At 38.2% G+C, this 21,274-nt stretch overlaps 1 protein-coding gene across 10 annotated transcripts in view; it reads left to right on the top strand.

Moving 5' to 3' along the window:
* LOC106092276 (calcium uniporter protein, mitochondrial) overlaps window positions 1-21,274 on the top strand; it is a 642,340-nt gene that overhangs the window by 574,104 nt on the left and 46,962 nt on the right. For 9 of the 10 annotated variants that reach the window (XM_059361328.1, XM_059361329.1, XM_059361327.1 and 6 more), the window contains 2 exons: window positions 4,115-4,243; window positions 4,478-4,735. The exons of the other annotated variant lie outside the window; for it this stretch is intronic. In XM_059361328.1, the coding sequence (XP_059217311.1) occupies window positions 4,115-4,243; window positions 4,478-4,735 (387 nt within the window). The remainder of the gene's footprint in view (window positions 1-4,114; window positions 4,244-4,477; window positions 4,736-21,274) is intronic. 10 annotated transcript variants of the gene reach the window in all.

Below are 21,274 nucleotides of genomic sequence, written 5' to 3'. Positions count from 1 at the left end.
TCTTCAATTGGATATCAAATTCGTTTTTATACCCACCACCGACGGATGGGGGTATATTCATTTTGTCATTCCGTTTGCAACACATCGAAATATCCATTTCCGACCCTATAAAGTATATATATTCTTGATCAGCGTAAAAATCTAAGACGATCTAGACATGTCCGTCCGTCTGTCTGTTGAAATCACGCTGCAGTCTTTAAAAAAAAGAGATATTGAGCTGAAATTTTGTCCATAAGCAGGTTAAGTTCGAAGATGGGCTATATCGGACTATATCTTGATATAGCCCCCATATAGACCGATCCTCCGATTTAGGGTCTTAGGCCCATAAAAGCCACATTTATTATCCGATTTTGCTGAAATTTGGGACAGTGAGTTGTGTTAGACCCTTCAACATCCTTCGTCAATTTGGCTCAGATCGGTCTAAATTTGGATATAGCTGCCATATAGACCGATCCTCCGATTTAGGGTCTTAGGCCCATAAAAGCCACATTAATTATCCGATTTTGCTGAAATATGGGACAGTGAGTTACGTTGGGCCCTTCGACATCCTCCGTTAATTTGGCCCAGATCGGTCCAAATTTGGATATAGCTGCCATATAGACCGATCCTCCGATTTAAAGTCTTAGTCCCATAAAAGCCACATTTATTATTCGATTTTGCTGAAATTTAGGACAGTGAGTTGTGTTGCGCCCTTCGACATTTCGTCATTTTGGCCCAGATCTGTCCAGATTTGGATATAGCTGCCATATAGACCGATCCTCAGATTTAGGGTCTTAGGCCTCACATATATTCCCGAGGTGGTGGGTATCCAAAGTTCGGCCCGGCCGAACTTAACGCCTTTTTACTTGTTTTGCTATTGGCATCGTTGGATAAATTGAATTTGAATAAGGATAGTAAGATTTGATTTGTTTTCTATTGCGCTTGTGAATCAAGTCGTCTTAAAGAGCCCTGTTCAAATTCACATGTTGGGTTGGTTGTAAAGCACCATGATCCATTTGACATCGTCGGCTGATGATATTTCTTGGTCGAAATTGAAATCGCGATACGGATAGCCTGTCAAGTCAAATGGTTCTAGCAACAACACACTTTTTGACTTTTAAATGTTTTTGCAATACTAATATTTGAATGGAAAGCATTAAATAATGGTCTAAAGCAGGACGTATCCCGCAATGGATTCTCAATATATATTTTTATATTAAAATTAAAGTTTAGCGCTTTGTTTGTTTGTTTTTATACCCTCCACCATAAGATGGGGGGTATACTAATTTCGTCATTCTGTTTGTAGCTACTCGAAATATTCGTCTGAGACCCCATAAAGTATATATATTCTTGATCGTCGTGACATTTTATGTCGATCTAGCCATGTCCGTCCGTCTGTCTGTCGAAAGCACGCTAACTTCCGAAGGAGTAAAGCTAGCCGCTTGAAATTTTGCACAAAGACTTCTTATTAGTGTAGGTAGGTTGGTATTGTAAATGGGCCATATCGGTCCATGTTTTGATATAGCTGTCATATAAACCGATCTTGGGTCTTGACTTCTTGAGCCTCTAGAGGGCACAATTCTTATCCGATTTGAATGAATTTTGGTACGACGTGTTTTGTTATGATATCCAACAACTGTGCCGAGAATGGTTCAAATCGGTCTATAACCTGATATAGCTGTCATATAAACCGATCTTGGGTCTTGACTTCTTGAGCCTCTAGAGTGCGCAATTCTTATCCGATTTGAATGAATTTTGGCTCGACGTGTTTTGTTATGATATCCAACAACTGTGCCAAGTATGGTTCAAATCGGTCCATAACCTGATATAGCTGTCATATAAACCGATCTTGGATCTTGACTTCTTGAGCCAGTAGAGGTCGCAATTATTATCCGATTTGCCTGAAATTTTGTGCGACGGATTCTCTCATGACCATCAACATACGTGTTTATTATGGTCTGAATCGGTCTCTAGCCCGATACAGCTCCCATATAAATCGATCTCTCTATTTTACTTCTTGAGCCCCCAAAAGGCGCAATTCTTATTCGAGTTGGCCGACATTTTACACATATAATTTAATTGTGGTCCAAACTGGACCATATCTTGATATCGCTCTAATAGCAGAGCAAATCTTTTCTTATATCCTGTTTTGCCTAAGAAGAGATGCCGGGAAAAGAACTTGACAAATGCGATCCATGGTGGAGGGTATATAAGATTCGGCCCGGCCGAACTTATCACGCTTTTACTTGTTTTTTTGTAGTTACCAATAGTCTCAAAAACGGCTGAACTAATTTTCCTGAAATTTTCACAGATTGTGGAGTATGGCCTCCCTGTGAAAATAGGATTCTTTCTTTTTTGATATCCGAGAGGGGCGGGTCCTCCCCCTTACCCTACTTCTCAAATACGCTTCATGTCAGATATGTGTATACAGATTTAAGCTAACTTTTGTGTGATAATTGATATCAAACTTTGGTGTCAAATAACCGGGATGAACGTCCCACCCAAGAAACCATAAAAATTTAAATGCAATATGAAGAATATTTCAGAATATAGTACGAATTTGATTTATAAAATTGACCCGAAGTGGTCTGCCAAGAAACCCCTCCTGAAGGACATTCTTTTCGATTGAGGCTATATGGATGTCAAATAAAAAGAATAAATTCGGAAACTAATCTGATATACATGGGTATCAAGAGAATATTATGAAATTAAAATGAAAATTTGGCCACAAGTGCCTGGGGCTTCTCAACCCCTAAAAACTCCTTTAATGGTATTCTTTTCTGATTTTCAAATGATTCTTTTCTTATATCAAATGAAAGGTATGTAAAAGTAGACAACGAATTGATTTAAAATTTTGCCCCAAGTGTTTGTGGGGTTGCGAAGTACTATGTCATGTTAATTTGAGTCGGACAGCACTGATATGTGAGAATTGTATCCCCTGTTCCTTAATGGGGGACAACCACCGCTAACAAATTTTCTGATGTTCTCGCCAGGATTCGAAAGCAGGCGTTCAGCTTCTTGAGGGACATGCTTACCTCTGCGCCATGATAGCCACCAAGTTAAGAGTTGGGTACGAATTTGATTTCGAAATTTAGCCCCAAGTATCTGGGCAACAATCTTTTTCAACAAGCCATTTAAAATGTTGTAGCGAAGCGCACCGGGCCAGCGAGTTTGTTGTAATAATAAAATTAATTGTTACTTTATTCATAGTACTGTCCATTGTCAGTCCTTACTTGTCCCATCTTTCTCCGTTTTTTAGGTAACGAATGATTGAAGCCAATTTGTAATTGCCTCTTTTAAAATAAAGCGTATTCCAATATGGGCGATAGGGATCGAACAAAACAAATGGTAGTCGGAAGAAGCAAGCAGAGTCCATCGAATACTGATAATAAAGACAGATATTTAACCCGGCGCGAGACAGCTGTGAGCACCACGTAGGCTGGAACATTGAGGTCCAATCTGTATGGGGTTCATTGCTGTCACGAGAAGCTTAGCTGCGAGCTACCGGGTTGCGGATAGTGGTATGGTAGTTGCAACGGCAGTCGCGGACAATCAGCGGTATCGAGTGGAGGGTCTCAGCGAGAGGCCGGGCGGCACCGGCTCTTGCACAAATACTGAGTGCCTATGATGCTCGACATGGCAAGGCGAGTTATTGGCGACTTTAAGTAACCAATGGCCATCGTGTTCCCGAGGCGATCGGTCCTTTGGACCAAAATGAGACTCCTCACCTATAGGAGCTTGACGAGGATCGCCATCTCCGCATGAAAATGTGGCTACAACAACAGACATTTACCTTTGGAATTCTCAAATAATTGTCATAAACCATTTGTGATTATTATGCCATAAAAAATCCTAAAAAAAATACTTTTTTATATTTTACCCATTGAATCCTTCATAACTGAATGTGTCTGTGTTTAATATCTCCATGCCTGTATACTCGGTGTTGCAGTGTACTTTGTCCTTCGTTTCGCCCCCATTTTAATTGTTCACTTCATAATTTTTTTTTAAATTATTCTTCTTATTTTGCGTTTGGCCTTGTTATGATTTCCACCTCTTATATTTTGTGCTTTTTCTTTCTTTTATTTCAACAAAACTGTCCATATTTTGTTTTCGTTTTTTTTTTCTTCTTTTAAAGGCAACGCCAAGACTTCAACTCCTTCTAAAACCGGGAAGACTAAAAAGTCCATCGCTACAAAGAGTGAAGCAAAAAATGCCAAAATTGACCATGAAAACATGCTCCTAACAAAAGACATCCCATTAAAAGGTACTGCCACAATCCAAAGCATATCACTCACCTGCCCTGCGTTTGTTTTTAATCGTTTTATCATTTTCTCTTTTATTGGCTTTTCGTCATTTTCTTCACCATGAATCTGCTTAACTACAAAATTAAATTATTCGAAACTCTCTTTGACCCCATACTACTTCTTCCGCAATCATCCTTCACCGTTTGCCAATGGCTGGCAACATAATTTTTTCACCTTTCTGCCAACGGAAGTAGAAATTGATTTGAAACAAATGAAAATGTCCCAATTGAAGGCTTTATGTCGCCACTTTGGCTTAAAGGTTACGGGCAAAAAAGAGGACTTGATAAAACAGTTGGAACATTACCGTCAGTTGAAACAGCAAGGTGATGTCTCGACTGAACTCAGTGCGGAATTCGTTGAAGGGCCCCTCCACCGACCATCATTGCACAACATTGTAAATTCTCTTGAAGATGAAGATCAAGAGACCAAAAAAACTTACGAAGCTCAAAATGGTATGTACTTAAAAGTATCCTTGCGCCTTCCACCTAGTTCCATTGCACCCTGCACCATGCACTCATTTCAAATTTAGTTGGTCTGGTAGAATTATTAATAGCTAATTTAAGTCTAACGCATGCCTTGCAGCCTCAAATGTTTTGTGAATAAGGAATATTAAAGGACTTCAAATGAACTAACAAAGGTCACAATCTTGGTTAATACACTTACAACATTCAAATATTTCGGCAACCAATTAAGAGTATGCTTCCGTATATTGCTATCTAGGCTAAGAATTCACTTTAGAAGAATTGAATAATTTTATCAAATCGCAATTTATTAATTCTACATTTCGATAATACACAAGTAAAAGCGTGTTAAGTGCGACCTGGCCAAATCTTATAAAGTGTGATTTTTAAAAGCTATAGGAAAGTTATTCCAAAACACAAGTAAAAAGGCGTTAAGTTCGGCCGGGCCGAACTTTGGATACCCACCACCTCGGGTAGATACGTAAACCACCTTTCTTCATAATCCGGTGAAAAATGCATAATTTATTACCACATAGCAGCTTTATCGAAATATGGTCCGATTTGGGCCAAATTCGACACGGATATTGACTGGTCTAATAAGTACAAGTCACATTGTTCAATTTTGAAGAGCAAAATATTGGTCTTTTTGGTAGCCATATCCAAATATAGACCGATCTGAAATATACGACACGGATGTCGAAAAACCTAACATAAGTCACAGTATCAAATTTGAGCGAAATCAGATCATAAATGTGCCTTTTATGGGGCCAAGACTTTAAATCGACAGATCGGTCTATATGGCAGCTTTATCGAAATCAGAACCGATTTGGGCCAAATTGAAGAGGGCTGTCGAAGGGCCTAACGCAACTAACTGCCTTAAATTGTAGCAAAATCGGATTATAAATGCGCCTTTTATGGGCCCAAGACCATAAATCGAGAGATCGGTCTATATGGCAGCTATATCCAAGTCTGGACCGATCTGGACCAAATTGACGAAGGATGTCGAAGACAATAACACAACTCACTGTCCTAAATTTCAACAAAATCGGATAATAAATGTGGCTTTTATGGGCCTAAGGCCCTAAATATGGGGGCTACACAAAGACATAGTCTGATATAGCCCATCTTCGAGCTTAACCTGCTTTTGGACAAAAACAAGAATCTGTGCAAAGTTTCAGCTGAATATCTCTATTTTTGGAGACTGTAGCGTGGTTTCAACAGACAGACGGACGGACAAGGCTACTTCGTCTTAGATTTTTCTGATCATTAATATATATACACTTAATAGGTTCGGAAATGGATATATCGATGTGTTGCAAACGGAATGACAAAATGAATATACCCCATCCTTCGGTGGTGGGTATAAAAACACATACAATTCAGAAAAATGCATGAAATCATAATTTGAATCCATAGTACGGTCCATATAATTTAATGTTTGAAGCTGTTGACCGTGACTGCGTCTCAAATGGTCCATCCGCATAGTCCAATTTTGGAATACTCTTTCGGCCGGTATCGCACAAATAAATGCTTCAATGTTGTCTTCCAAGCCGTCAATTGAAGCGTGCTTGTCTGTATAGACACACCAGTAAAGAAGGGCAAAAGTCGGGTGGTGCCGCTGTATAATACCCTACACCTACCCTATAAGTACAATGTGGGACCTATATCCAATTCTGAACCAATTTTGGTGGACCTCGGCAGAAGTTTTCAGATGGATTAATAAACAATCCCTATCAAATTACGAGCAAATATGTCCAAACTGTAATAACTTCGGTTGACAAATGACAACATTTTTGCAAATTACCCATAATCTGAGGAACTTATATATGGGAGCTATATCTAAATCTGAACCGATTTCGAGCAAACTTCTCAGATATTGTGGTGGTCGTCGAGAACAGTGTTGTGAAGCAGAATAGATTAGGTTAGGTTAGGTTGGGTAGAAAATAGGGTGCAGATATTAATCCGCCCCATGCCACTATGCACATACACCTAAGCCAGTAATCGGCTTGTTGTGCGCTCTAAAAACTATAAAGTAACCTCTAAAAAGAAAATTTTAAGTAAGGAATTCTGTGCTACTTAAAAAATCCTTAATTGTTTTCAATACCACTCCCCTAAGATGGTTCATGTCTGGTATTGTGTCTCCACCTAAGCGCCGGTATCCGTTGGACGCGAAAGCCCGGCAATGACAAAGGAAATGCTCCAACGTCTCACCATCTTCCCCGCATGCCATACACTTGCTATCACTTGCCGCACTCATTTTACATAAGTGAGCTCGTAGTCCTATGTGTCCCGTTATGATACCAATAGCTATACTGACCTCCTTCTAGCTTCCTTCCTGGATCCCCCCATAGGATTTTCGCCGTCCTACCGACCGTTTCGCTGTTCCACAATGTTGCATGCGCATTCATCGCCCACTCCCTTAACTCGGACTGCGTCGTCCCGACAGGCTTCGGGTTAACTAAGTTTATTTAAGGCAGTCCTCTGGCCTTCCTTCGTCTTCCTCGTGAACAGGCATATTTCAGTCTTCTCTGGTTTAACATTGAGACCTCTGGGTCTAGCCTAGTCGTATGCCATGTGCAAGACCCTTTCGAGCCTTCTGCATAGCTCGTTCGGATCCTTACCCCTTAGAAGTATTATAACATCGTCTGCGTAGGAAACGGGTTCAAATCCCTCCTCTGTCAGCATCCGTAATGGGTCATTTATGGTGGTCACCCATAGGAGTGGCGATAAAATGCCCCCCTGTGGCGTGCCCTGTGCCACTTTCTCCCTTATATTTATACCATGGGACACACAATTTATCCACCTGTTCCTTAGCATAAGATTTATCCAGTCTCTAAGGACCGGGTCCACTCTGTACTGGTCTAAGGGTTGGATCAGTGTGTAGGTCCGCACATTTTTAAAATCCCTCTCGATGTCAATGCATACCCCCAGTGTGTACGTTTTGGCATTGAAGGATTTTTCTATTCTATGCACAAACTCGTGCAGGGCAGTCTCCACCGACCTTCCCTTGACATAGGCATGCTGTTTGTGTTTGAGCAGTTCGCTGGATGTCCTACTCTTTATCATGGTGTCAGCAATACGTTCCATGGTTTTGAGTAGAAAGGACGTAAGGCTCATGGGTCTGTAGGCCTTTGGTGTCGCATAGCTTGCTTTGCCGGGCTTAGGTATAAACACCACCCTTGCCTCCTGCCAGGCTTTCGGAGTATATGCAAGTCCTAGGAACGCTGTGAAAATTTTGGCCAAACGAGGCGCCAGATAGTCTGCCTCTTTCTGTTGTAACGCCGGAAATATTCCATCAGGTCCGGGTGACTTTAATGGTTTGAAGCTCCTCAAGGTTTGGTTTGAAGCTCCTTAACCATAAATTCCGTTATTATAAACCTTCGATCAACGTCATTATTCCAAGATTCCGGTGTCTCCGTGAGTCCCGTCGTATCCTGTGGAAAATGGGTTTTCATCAAAAGCCTCAACATGTTCTCCGTTGTCTCTGCTCTCACTCCCATGTCGTCAACTTAAGTTTCAGTTTGGTTTGGGTTTTTAAGAGAAACTTTTGTATCTTGGCGGCGTCATTAACGCCATCGACCTGTTCGCAGAAAAGCTTCCAGGAGGCACGTTTTGCCGCTCTGGTAATATTATTGTATTCCTTGAGCCGTGTGTAATACACATCCCATTAAACTTCAGCTTATTTACGACGTGCTCTGTTAAAAATGTCTGCGGACCTCTTTCCCAATATTGCGAATCTCCCCGGTCATCCAGGGTTTTTCTTGGGCTGATTTCCTTTCCCGAAGAGGACAACTATCCTCGAAGGATCCCACCAGTGCCATCGTAATCCTGTTGACATTCTCGTCAATCTCTTCTATGCTGGGACAATCTAAATTATGATGCCCAAGTCTTCTTCTGAGTAGCCTTCCGAATTTTGTCCAGTTGTTTTTCAACTTGGCTTATCGGATTCGGCGCTGGCCGTGCTATTCTGAACCTAATGTAGCGATGGTCAGAGAAAGAGTCTTCCATGGAGACCCTCCAATCCTGAGCCTCATCGATTAGATTTTCCGTCAGATCAAAGCAGAATAAGTACAAAAAGTACTTCGTGTGACTCAACCATCGGATGTAGGTCTGCATGACAACCCATCGGATCGGGTTAATCGGGGTGTAGGTCTGCATGACAACTATATCCGCTTTGGTTCCTGGAAGCTGCAATACTTATCCGATTTGGCTGAAATTTTGCACGAATTGGTTTGTTATGATTTAAACCATCTATGGTAAGTATGATCCAAATCGATCTATAACCTTATTAGTTCCCATATAAATCGATCTTCCGGTTAGTGTTCTACGGCAGAAACTGATATTTTTCTGAAATTTGCCAAAAATGTTGTGCGTAAAGCCCTTCAGCTAGGTTCATATGTGTGATTTAGATGCTATCTAGACCGACCCGCAAACTTGAAATTGTCGTTACCGACGAAATTGTCGTTACCGACGATAATTTAATTTTTATAGCATTGCTGAATTCTCTACTTTCGCCAATGGTGTTTCTTAGACTACGGTCGTATTACGATAGCCTTGCCATTTATTCGGGACAATATCAATCATTGTTAGATCTCCTTATTTTCCTGTCCGACAAAATTTATGCAAGCAAATTTTTTCTGTCAATATTTGAAAACCCCTAGTTAATGATAGATAAGTTTTTTCTTGCTGTGCCAGAAATTATTTGTACGACGAATGACGGAACAGAATGAAAACTGTAATTTTATCCCTACACAATTCCAATAAACTGACATCAAAAAATTTAAGAAATACGAAATTATCTGATACAGCAGGAAAATTGCATAACAATGGGAGCATGTAAAAAAAAAAACAAGTAAGAGCGTGCTAAGTTCAGCCTGGCCGAATCTTATATACCCTTCACCATGGATCGCATTTATCGAGATCTTTGCGCGGTATTTCTTTTTAGGCAAAAAAAGAATAGTGAATAAGAACTGTTATGCTATTGGACCATGAATGAATTGAATGCTCAACATTGTAGAAGTCATTGTGTAATATTTCAGTCCATTCGGATAAGAATTTCGCTTTGTAGGGGCTCAAGAGAGAGATCAATCGATCGAGAGATCGGTTTATATGGGACCTATAGATCGATTCAGACCATATTGGACACGTATGTCGTGGGAGAAGCAATTTCTGCCAAATCGGATAAGAATTGAGCACTGTTAAGGCTCAAAAAGTCAATATCCCAGATCGGTTTATATGGCAGCTATATTAGGTTATGTACCGATTTGGCACAGTTACTGGAAGTGATATCAGAACACGTGCAAAATTTCAGTCGAATCGGACGAGAATTGCGCCATCAAGAGGGTAAAGAAGTCAAGATCCAAGATCGGTTTATATAGCAGCTATATCAAAATATGGACCGATTTGGCCCATTTACAATCCTAACCAACCTACACTAATAAGAAGTATATGTGCAAAATTTCAAGAGGCTAGCTTTACTCTTTCGAAAGTTAGCGTGCTTTCGACAAACAGACGGACGGACATTGCTAGATCGAATTAAAATGTCATGACGATCAAAAATACAATATATACACTTTATGGGGTCTTAGACGCATATTTCGACGAGTAACAAACATATTGACAAAATTACTATACCCCCATCCTATGGTGGAGGGTATAATAAACAACCTCAGGTGAAAAGATTAAATCAGCGCATCCGTTCAAAAGAAAATTGGATTTATATAATTTTGGATCATTAAACTTCTGTTTTCTTCTTTGTCTTCTTCTTTTAGCTAGCTACGTTTATTCAATTTACGATTGCTTTATTACGTTATGTTTGTACAGATACCCCTTGCTTGAGCTTATAAGCCTTTTGTAAAGTTTACTTAATTTTTGAGAGGATGCACGAGTTTTGGCTAGTCATTGAGTTTCGCTTATACCACAAAAAAAAAGAATCTGTATAAATTTTGTGCAAAAAAATTGGATTAAAAAAAATGTTTTTAAGTGCTTCGAGAATCTGTCTAGGGATGATTGGATTTGAAATGGACAAAAGAGATATTTATGAAGAAATAAACACTTTCTAAAAACAAGTAAAAGCGTGCTAAGTTCGGCCGGGCCGAATCTTATATACCCTCCACCATGGATCGCATTTGTCAAGTTCTTTTCCCGGCATCTCTTCTTAGGCAAAAAAGGATATAAGAAAAGAGTTGCTCTGCTATTAAAACGATATCAAGATATGGTCCGGTTCGGACCACAATAAATTATATGTTGGAGACCTGTGTAAAATTTCAGCCAATTCGTATGAGAATTGCGCCCATTGGGGCTCACGAAGTAAAATAGAGAGAGAATAATTTATATGGGATCTGTATCGGGCTATAGACCGATTCAGACCATAATACACACGTTTGTTGATGATCATGAGAGGATCCGCCGTACAAAATTTAAGGCATATCGGATAATAATTACGACCTCTAGGGGTCAAAAAGTCAAGATCCCAGATCGGTTTATATGGCAGCTATATCAGGTTATGAACCGATTTAAACCTTATTTGACACAGTTGTTGAAAGTAAAAATAAAATACGTCATGCAAAATTTCAGCCAAATCGGATAGGAATTGCGCCCTCTAGAAGCTCAAGAAGTCAAATCCCCAGATCTGTTTATATGACAGCTTTATCAGGTTATGAACCGATTTCAACCACACTCGGCACAGTTGTTGAATATCATAACGAAATACCTCGTGCAAAAATTCATTCAAATCGGATAAGAATTGTGCCCTCTAGAGGCTCAAGAAGTCAAGACCCAAGATCGGTTTATATGGCAGCTATATCAGGTTATGGAACGATTTAAACCATACTTGGCATAGTTGTTGGGTATCATAACAAAACACGTCGTGCGAAATTCCATTCCAATCGGATAAGAATTGCGCACTCTAGAGGCTCAAGAAGTCAAGACCCAAGATAAATTTATATGGCAGCTATATCAGGTTATGGACCGATTTGAACCATACTTGGCACAGTTGTTGGATATCATAACAAAACACGTCGTGCAAAATTTCATTTCAATCGGATAAGAATTGCGCACTCTAGAGGCTCAAGAAGTCAAGACCCAAGATCGGTTTATATGGCAGCTATATCAGGTTATGGACCGATTTGAACTATACTTGGCACAGTTGTTGGATATCCTACCAAAACACGTCGTGCAAAATTCCATTCCAATCGGATAAGAATTGTGCACTCTAGAGGCTCAAGAAGTCAAGCCCCAAGATCGGTTTATATGGCAGCTATATCAAAACATGGACCGATATGGCCCATTTACAATACCAACCGACCTTCACTAATAAGAAGTATTTGTGCAAAATTTCAAGCGGCTAGCTTTACTCCTTCGGAAGTTAGCGTGCTTTCGACAGACAGACGGACGGACAGACGGACGGACAGACGGACGGACAGACGGACGGACAGACGGACGGACAGACGGACGGACAGACGGACGGACAGACGGACGGACAGACGGACGGACAGACGGACGGACAGACGGACGGACATGGCTAGATCGACATAAAATGTCACGACGATCAAGAATATATATACTTTATGGGGTCTCAGACGAATATTTCGAGTAGTTACAAACAGAATGACGAGATTAGTATACCCCCCATCTTATGGTGGAGGGTATAAAAAAGAAACAAAATTGTCACGATTCAGTTATCTCAATTTGGAATTGGAGGTCGATATTTGTTTTAATTTTGTAGGTTAGAAACCTCTTTTTATGACATGAAATCTTTAAATGTATTCAGGTGCATGCAACGTGAGCTTCCTTTAAACTTAAACATTTTTCTAAAACTAATTACCTGAATTTATTTTCCCCAAACATCGGTATCGAATGAAATTGTGCCACTTACAATTTCGTTCAGCTGAAACCAAATATTGAACATCAATATTGAAATCAAACCGATGTTCAACCGAGTGCGATTCAGTCATTAGTCCTTTCAATTCTTTATGATGTGCTCCATGTCCATGTTTCCACGTGGATAAAATACTTAAATTTATGGGTTGGCTACTAATAAGCGAGCATATGATACAGGTATATTTCTGCATTTTCAAATGTCCATCCATTTGACTTTACAAATTCTACGTTATCGGACAACCAAACTCAGGCGCTTATTGAATTATTGCTCCACTGCAGAAATGTGGCTTAATGCTTTTTTTGCGGAGATTGGGACATTTAAGTTAGCGGATGATTAGGTTTGAGCCGTTTGTATGTATGTATTACATGTGAGGCCTTTGTAAGGGAAACTGTTGTAAAATACAATGTAAACAACAAACACCTATATGGAGTATTGCATTTGATCGCGCCCAAATTCTTTTAAACCTTACTTACATTTGACTTTGGTTTGATGTTAATATGCAATTGGACTTGCATTCCGATGAATAGGCCCCCGCATACTGTAGCTCTTACAAACGAAAACAAGTGAAAAGGCATTAAGTTCGGCCGCGCCGAACTTTGGATACCCACCACTTCGAATATATACGTAAATCCCCTTTCGTCATAATCCGGTGAGAATTGGATAAGTTAAGCACCCAAATTCGGCACGGACATTGAGTGGTCTAATATATATGTCACTATTCAAATTTGTATTTAGAACAAAATATTGGTCTTTTTGGCAGATATATCCAATTATAAACCGATCTGAACCATATAAAGGTCGGGTATCGGGAAGCTCAGACAAACTGTTTAAAATTTCAGCGAAATCGCGTAATAAATAAAACTTTTATTGCCTTAAGACCCTTTATCGGCAGATCGGTCTATATGGCAGCTATATCTAAATTAAGTCCGATCTGAACCATATTTTGGTCGGGTGTCAGGAGGCTAAAAATATCTCACTGTATAAAGCTTTTGTGGACTTCAGATCCTTTTTCGGGAGATCGGTCTATATGGGAGCTATATCTAAATATAGTCCGATCTGTACCTTATTTGGGTCGGATATTGGGAGGCTTAAAGCTACGCACTGTTCCAAATTTCAGCGAAATCGGATAAGGAATAAAGCTTTTATGGGCTTCAGACCCTTTATCGGGAGACCGGTCTATATGGCAGCTATATCTAAATATAGTCCGATCTGAACCATATTTAGGTCAGATGTTGGGAGGCTTAAAATAACCCACTGTTTTAGATTTCAGCAAAATCGGTTTAAAAATAGAGCTTTTATGGAGCTAGAGCTAAAAAAAGACCCTTTATCGGGAGATCGGTCTATACGGGAACTATAACTAAATATAGTCCGATCTGAACCATATTTAGGTCAGATGTCGGGAGGTTTAAAATAATCCACTGTTTGAAGAACTTAACCAGCGTGCATCAAAAAGACGCATCTGTGCCCAATATCTCAGCTCAATATTTGAATTGTTGAAGGTTCTAGAATGATTAGAACAGACGGACGGACAGACACACGGGCATCATTAAATCGTCTTAGAATTTTACAAAGATCCGAAATATAGTAGTAGTAGTAGTAGTACAATCTTTATTTATTTATTACATTTCTCATTATATAATTTAACAGTGATTATAAAAATTAATTGAGTGAGTGTAAGAAGAAAATCAAAAAATAATAAAGATTAATCGGCTATGACTTGTGTCGTCAGCCGGATATTTATGAGTTATCCATTTTAAAATTTGTAGTATAATGAACTTATTCAGTTAAAAAAGGTCTAGGCAAACTCCGTTGTTATCAATTTACGGTAGTGTAGAGCCGCTTTTATATATCCGATAAGATTTTTCCAGTCTTGGGTGTCTGTTCCATCTAATATTCGTATGATGGCGTCCTCATTTAATGCAGATCTACCGAAAAAACCATTCCTTAAATGTCGATATATTGGGCAAATACCTAAAAAGTGATGAAGCGTTTCTCTTTCTTGTAGGTTACATATCGTACACTGGTCGTTGGCATTTGTATGTGTGGCAAAGTGGTTAGCGTTCAAAAATATTAGGTCACATCTGGCCTTAAATATCCATGCAATTTCTTCATTGGTATAGTTTCCACTGAGGTACATATGACTTCTCGTGTAGTCCAAATATTTATATAGTCTAGTGCTACTTTGCTGTGCTCTTTGAATAGCAATACTTTTGTTGCGTAAACTCATTTCTTCAATTAAATTTGCTGCCATTGCATTCCAGGAAATCAGACTAAAGTTTTCATCAATGTGGGGTATGTTATACTGGCTTAAAAGATTGTTTAAGTGATGTGCCCAAAATAGTTTTTTTTGTATTATTTTTTGGGTTAACTGGTAAGGCAGCCTTTCCCTTTTGTATTGAAATTTTGTTCTAGTGATATAATGCAAATGCATCTGCATCATATAAATGTGGCCTTCTTCGACTCCAGTCTCTAAAGTTATTGCGTAGTTGGGTGTAGAATCAGGCAACTTTAGTACCTTTTTTAAAAAGAACCGCTGCAACTTATCAGCTTCATCGAAACAGCCAAATCCCCATACTTGTGCACCATAAGATTGGATTGATCTGCATACTGCCATGTAGAGATTCCATTTTTGATTCATGGATATATTGTTCTTGCTTAGGAAGTTTTTCCAGGTCATATTTAAGGCAAGTTTTGCTTGCGTTGTTCTGGCCGCGACATGTTGGTTGAATTTCATTTGAGGTGTCAGTATGAATCCTAAGTAATTGTACTCTGGCACTACTTCAATTTGTTCATTATTCAGTGTCCATCTTTCTTGCGCCGATAATCTACCACCGTTTCTAAAGACCATTATTTTCGATTTGGCTAAGTTTACGATAAGGTTCCATTTCACACAGTAATCTTCTAGATTGTATATCATTCTTTGAAGAACGTCCTTGTCTTCAGCCAAAATGACTATATCGTCAGCATAAAGAAGTACTCGTATATTGATGTCATCCACCATTATGCCTCCTCCCAGAGAATCATGTATGTCATTGACATATAAGGTGAAAAGTAATGGCGACAGCAGGCAGCCTTGTTTTACTCCTGAATTCGTGTTAAAATATTCGGACAATTCATTCCCAGTCCACACTGCTGTTTCTGTCCTCTGATAGGCACTTTCAATTATTTTAGTTAATTTATATGATAAACCCAGTTCGTATAATTTGTAAAGCATTAGGTTTCGTGATATGTTATCAAAGGCAGCTTTGAAATCTACGAAAAATGCATATGTTTTTTTCTTCTCTGACAATTTAATGTTTATTATCGCCGATAGGTTGTAAATATTATCCGTGGTCGAATAATTTTTTCGAAATCCGGCCTGGTATTCTACAATTATACTTCTTTCTTCTGCCCAAGCATATAATCTTTCATTTAAGATACCCATAAAAATTTTGGCTATCGCATTCATAAAAGATATCCCTCTATAATTTGCGGGATCATTTAAACTTCCTTTTTTATGTATAGGGAAAATTATCGTTTTTATGAATACTTCATCTATGGTTCCGTTGCTGTACATTCTGCTGTATGTCCTAGCCAATTCTGTCAGAAACTCTTCCGATGCGTTGGCAAAAAACTCATAAGGGGTCCTGTCTTCACCAGGTGCTTTGTTCATTTTAACTTTGGACAACATGTTTTTAATATCATCCACAGAAATATCCTTATCGAGCTTTTCGTCAGCGATTAACAGTGGAGCATATGGTATGAATCTTGATCTCTGCTCTAAGTTAAGCAGTTTTTTAAAATATTGTTCAAATTCACGTGCAGAGACACTGGAGCCAATGTTAAAATCCTGACCATTTAATTCTCTAGCTATGCTCCACCACTCTTTAGCATTAGATACTTCATTAATTCTTAGGCTGATGCTGTTGTAGTAATTTTGTTTGCTACTCTCGCATATCTCCTTAAACTTTTTCTTTGACTCCAGATATGTTTTCTTGTGCTCTTCAGAATTGGTTTTCCTGAATTTCGCTAGAGATTTAAATGACTTTTTCCTTGCCCAATAACAATTGCTATTAAACCACTTATTTAATGGGTTAAATATCGGCTTATTGCCCCTTTGCTGGGCAGAAATAATAATTGTATTTGTCAAATCCTTGAGAGTACATATCGTATGGTCTTCCAGAGCTTTTCTCAAATGGCAATTGAGGTTTCTTTGATAGTTACTCAAATCTGACTGCCTCCACAACAATTTGGGTAGGAGGCTTAGTTTTTTAACATCAGTTTCTACTACATCCAGCTTAAGGTCAAGGACTATGGGAAAATGATCCGACCATATACAATCTTCAACAGAAAAACTTGTGACATATTTTAGCATACTATACGATACAGCACAGATATCATTTACTGACTCGCCGGCTGAACTCAAAAATGTAAATTTGCCTTCTTCATCTCCTTTCGTATGTCCGTTTAGAACAACAATGCTATGGTTGTTACAATGGTCCAGGAAAACTCTGCCTTTGTGGTTTACTTCCTTGTCCATAGATTTTCTGATTTCTGTGGCAGTTAAGAACGTGTCTTGGTGCATCGAGATATCTTGTTGCAGCTCTCCAATTCTTATATTCATATCTCCTATTAATATAGGGTTTTCACCTGCCATCTCATTCATAAATTGCTTTACCAACGAAAAATCCTGCTCCCAGTTCGCGCTTCTCAAATATAGTGGGAGTAGTGTTATCCTCTTATTATTTACCTTAATGCAAAGTGCGTTAATTTGATATGCTGTTACCAGCTCGTAGTACAGATTTAGGTTTTTTAAGGATTTTTTAATTCCCAGCATTTTGCCCCCTATAGCCCTTCCAAATCTGTTAATTTTAATTGCTTCTGTCCAAAAAATATCAAAGCCCGGAAAATACTTTTCTGCTTGTTTTGTTGATTCCTTCATTAAATGAGTCTCGACCAGTATTATAACATCAAAAGATTTTAAATAGGTAAAAAAAAGAGGGTACAAGTATTTATTAGCTAATCCGTTAACATTGTATGACACTATTTTTAAATTCAAATTCACTACTTCTCCAGCGGTTGTTTCTTTATTGGCATTGGCTTGGGGCTTCTTTAGTTTTTTGAGTCTATTTGCTCAAAAATGTTATCAAATGATACGTTTTGTAGCTCATTTCCATAAAGCATCTTAAGTGCAACTTCAGCATTTTCTCTTCCACACACTAGTTTTCCATTAACTGTCCAAGTAAACCATTTGTCCTTGACTTTCAATTTGTCATCCCTGACCATTATTTTATGTTTTTGGTTTTCTTCCAAGATCTTCTTTCGTATTAAAAGCATCGCCACTTTATTTCGTTGCCTTCTTGGATTTAAGTCTCTTTCTATTGAAATTTTGGTTCCAGCTAGATGCTTTGTGTTCCTTAATACCAATTTAATAGCATCTTCATTTTCAAATTCAACAATCGCTGATTGTGTGTGCTGTTTTTGAAAAATTGTTTTAGCCGAGATAATCTTCGGTGTAATTTTAAGGTTTTCTGTACAAATTTTTAAAACTGCATTTAACACCGGTTTTTCATTTGGAATTTCCTTGAAGATTAGCTTCGTATTGTTTATTTGGTGCTCAAACCATCTCAAGTTTGCCCCATCTAATTCCATCTTTCTTTTCAAAATTTCAATTTCCTCCTTTAATTTTTTTATTTTCCGCTTTTAAGTCAGCTATTTCCGATGATGCTAAAACTATACCAGCCTTAACCTCTTCCATATCCTGTTTCGTTGGCAAGTTTTCCAGTTTTTCCTCAAGTATACTATTCATTGTAATCTTCATCATGCTCATCAATTCGCCTACTTCCATGTTTCCCACTGGCTTCTTTGCCATATTTATTATTTCAGGTGACGTCTCCATTAATTTTCTTTTTGTTTGCTGGGATGAATGTTGTTCGTTCGTTGTTGGTGTCTTTGGCATTCCTTGGTTACGTTTTGAATTATCGGCCGTTAATTTATACAAATAATTATAGCTGATAATTATAGCATACTTTTAGGCTGAACTATATTTGTTAGCAACTAGGTGACTCGAGTTTAATTTACATGTAGGAGCGCTTTTTTGTTACATTTAATGTCAAACACATACCAGCTGTTGTTTATTTACCCAGAGTGCTGAATAAATTTATCCACCGACCGGTTAGCACCAAAAGTTATTTTTCCGCAAAATTTCCCTTTGAATTTGCAAATTTTCGCTAGATTTATAAATAATATACCGCTTTTTCTGCAATTCGGTTCCCGTGTAATCCAAACATCCAGTGCAAGCTGTATACAAGGCTATGAGAAGCAATCCTTTATAGGTTCCAATTGTGGCCACAAACTTTATTCCTCGTTAATATTTCGGAGCGAATCAAAAACGCGTGTTCACAATACAAGTGCTTGTCAGAGTGTCCTCTACATATATACTTTGTAGGGTTGGAAATTGATATTTCGATGTGTTGCAAACGAAATAACTAAATGAATATACCCCCTATCCTACGGTGGTGGGTATAAAAAAAGTTCTTAAGAGAATTGTGCAAATACTTGCTGCACACAATTCATAGCTAAATTCAAGCTCGTGGGATTTTTTGATGTGGAATGAAGAATTTTCGAAATCAGACAGTAAATGCTACTGTTTTGGTCTTTTTTTATTAAGTCTATAGATACTTTATATCTATTTACACATATGTATTAAATTGGCGAAATTAGTTCTAAAGTGCGTTATTGTTATAAATTCAAAATTTTTGCTAGGTCTCCCACCGACATTTCAAAAAACTCTACTAAGAAGAAATTCGGAATATACTTTCCCATGAATAGAATTCATCAGAAATGCTATATTCAACAATATTCTACGACTTGCACAATCTAAACTCATACTCACTGTCTCAAATTTCAGCAAAATCGGATAATAAATGTGACTTTTATGGGCCTAAGACCTTCAATCGGAGGATCGGAGGTCTATATGGCAGCTATATCCAAATCTGGGCCGATCTGGGCCAAATTGACGAAGGATGTCGAAAAGCCTAATACAACTCACTGTCTCAAATTTCAACAAATTCGGATAATAAATGTGGCTTTTATGGGCCCAAACCCTTAAATCAAGGGATTGGTCTATATTGCAGCTATATCCAAATCTGAACCGATCAGGGCCAAATTAAAGGAAGATGTGGAAGGGCCTAAGACAACTCATTTTCCCAAATTTCAGTAAAATCGAATAAAAAATGTGGCTTTTATGGGCCTAAGACCCTAAATCGGAGGATCGGTCTATATGGCAGCTCTATCCAAATTTGAACCGATCTGGGCCAAATTGACGAAGGATGTCGAAGAGCCTAACACAACTCACTGTCCCAAATTTCAGCAAAATCGGATAATAAATGTGGCATTTATGGGCCTAAGACCCTAAATTTGCCGATGGGTCTATATGGGGGCTATACCAAGATATGATCCAATATAGCCCATCTTCGAACTTAACCTGCTTATGGACCAAAAAAGAATCTGTGCAAAGTTCCAGCTTAATATCTTTTTTTAAGACTGTAGCGTGATTTCAACAGACAGACGGACGGACATGTCTAGATCGTCTTAGATTTTTAAGCTGATCAGGAATATATTGGGTTGCCCAAAAAGTAATTGCGGATTTTTTAAAAGAAAGTAAATGCATTTTTAATAAAACTTAGAATGAACTTTAGTCAAATATACTTTTTTTACACTGTTTTTCTAAAGCAAGCTTAAAGTAACAGCTGATAACTGACAGAAGAAAGAATGCAATTACAGAGTCACAAGCTGTGAAAAAATTTGTCAACGTCGACTATATGAAAAATCCGCAATTACTTTTTGGGCAACTCAATATATACTTCATAGGGTCGGAAATGGATATTTCGATGTGTTGAAAACGGAGTGACAAAATTAATATACCCCCATCATTCGGTAGTGGGTATAAAAATTAACAAAAAAAAGTTGTTGAAAAATTTAATGTTTTTAACTGGACAACAAAGCAATGAAAAGGATTTCATTACCTTTGCGACGAATTTCATCATATAATTTGCATAACTCGCATGCCATTAAGTACTTGCAAACCCAGGTTCGAATCCCCCGGCCAGTCAGAAAATATTTATTAATATTTTTAAATTGCTTTTTTTAATTGGTTTGTTCTTTTTGTAAATTTAATTGAGACACTTATTACTGTACTGTCATTCTTATTGAGTTCTTTCATCACCCAGGTTCGAATCCCCCGGCCAGTCAGAAAAATGTTTATTACTTTTTTTACATTTTTAATTGGTTTTTCTTTTATTAAATTTAATGGAGACACTTATTATTGTGCAGTCATACTTATTAAGTTCTTTCATCATAAGGAAGATGATGTCGGTAAGCTAGAGGATGCGTGCAAGACTGCCAAACATGACATCTTGAGTTCAAATAAAGGCGGCGGCAAAATTGTTTCTAGGTTATTAGTAGAGAGAGTGACAAAGGAAAACCGAGAGCACATAGTAAACGAACTACAACAAGCAGCGCGAGCCGGTCAAAGAAAACAATTTATTATTAGAAAAAATTATTGGAGAAAACAAATTATTTTCTATTGATTGAATGAAACTTGTTTCAGTTCCAAAATAGAGAAAATATTTCATTTCATTAATTTAAGATTTCATTCCGGTTACGAA

The sequence above is a fragment of the Stomoxys calcitrans genome, chromosome 1 (assembly GCF_963082655.1).
Source record: "Stomoxys calcitrans chromosome 1, idStoCalc2.1, whole genome shotgun sequence".
In the NCBI taxonomy this organism is placed as follows: domain Eukaryota; kingdom Metazoa; phylum Arthropoda; class Insecta; order Diptera; family Muscidae; genus Stomoxys; species Stomoxys calcitrans.
This window is presented reverse-complemented; position numbering and strand designations above follow the sequence as displayed.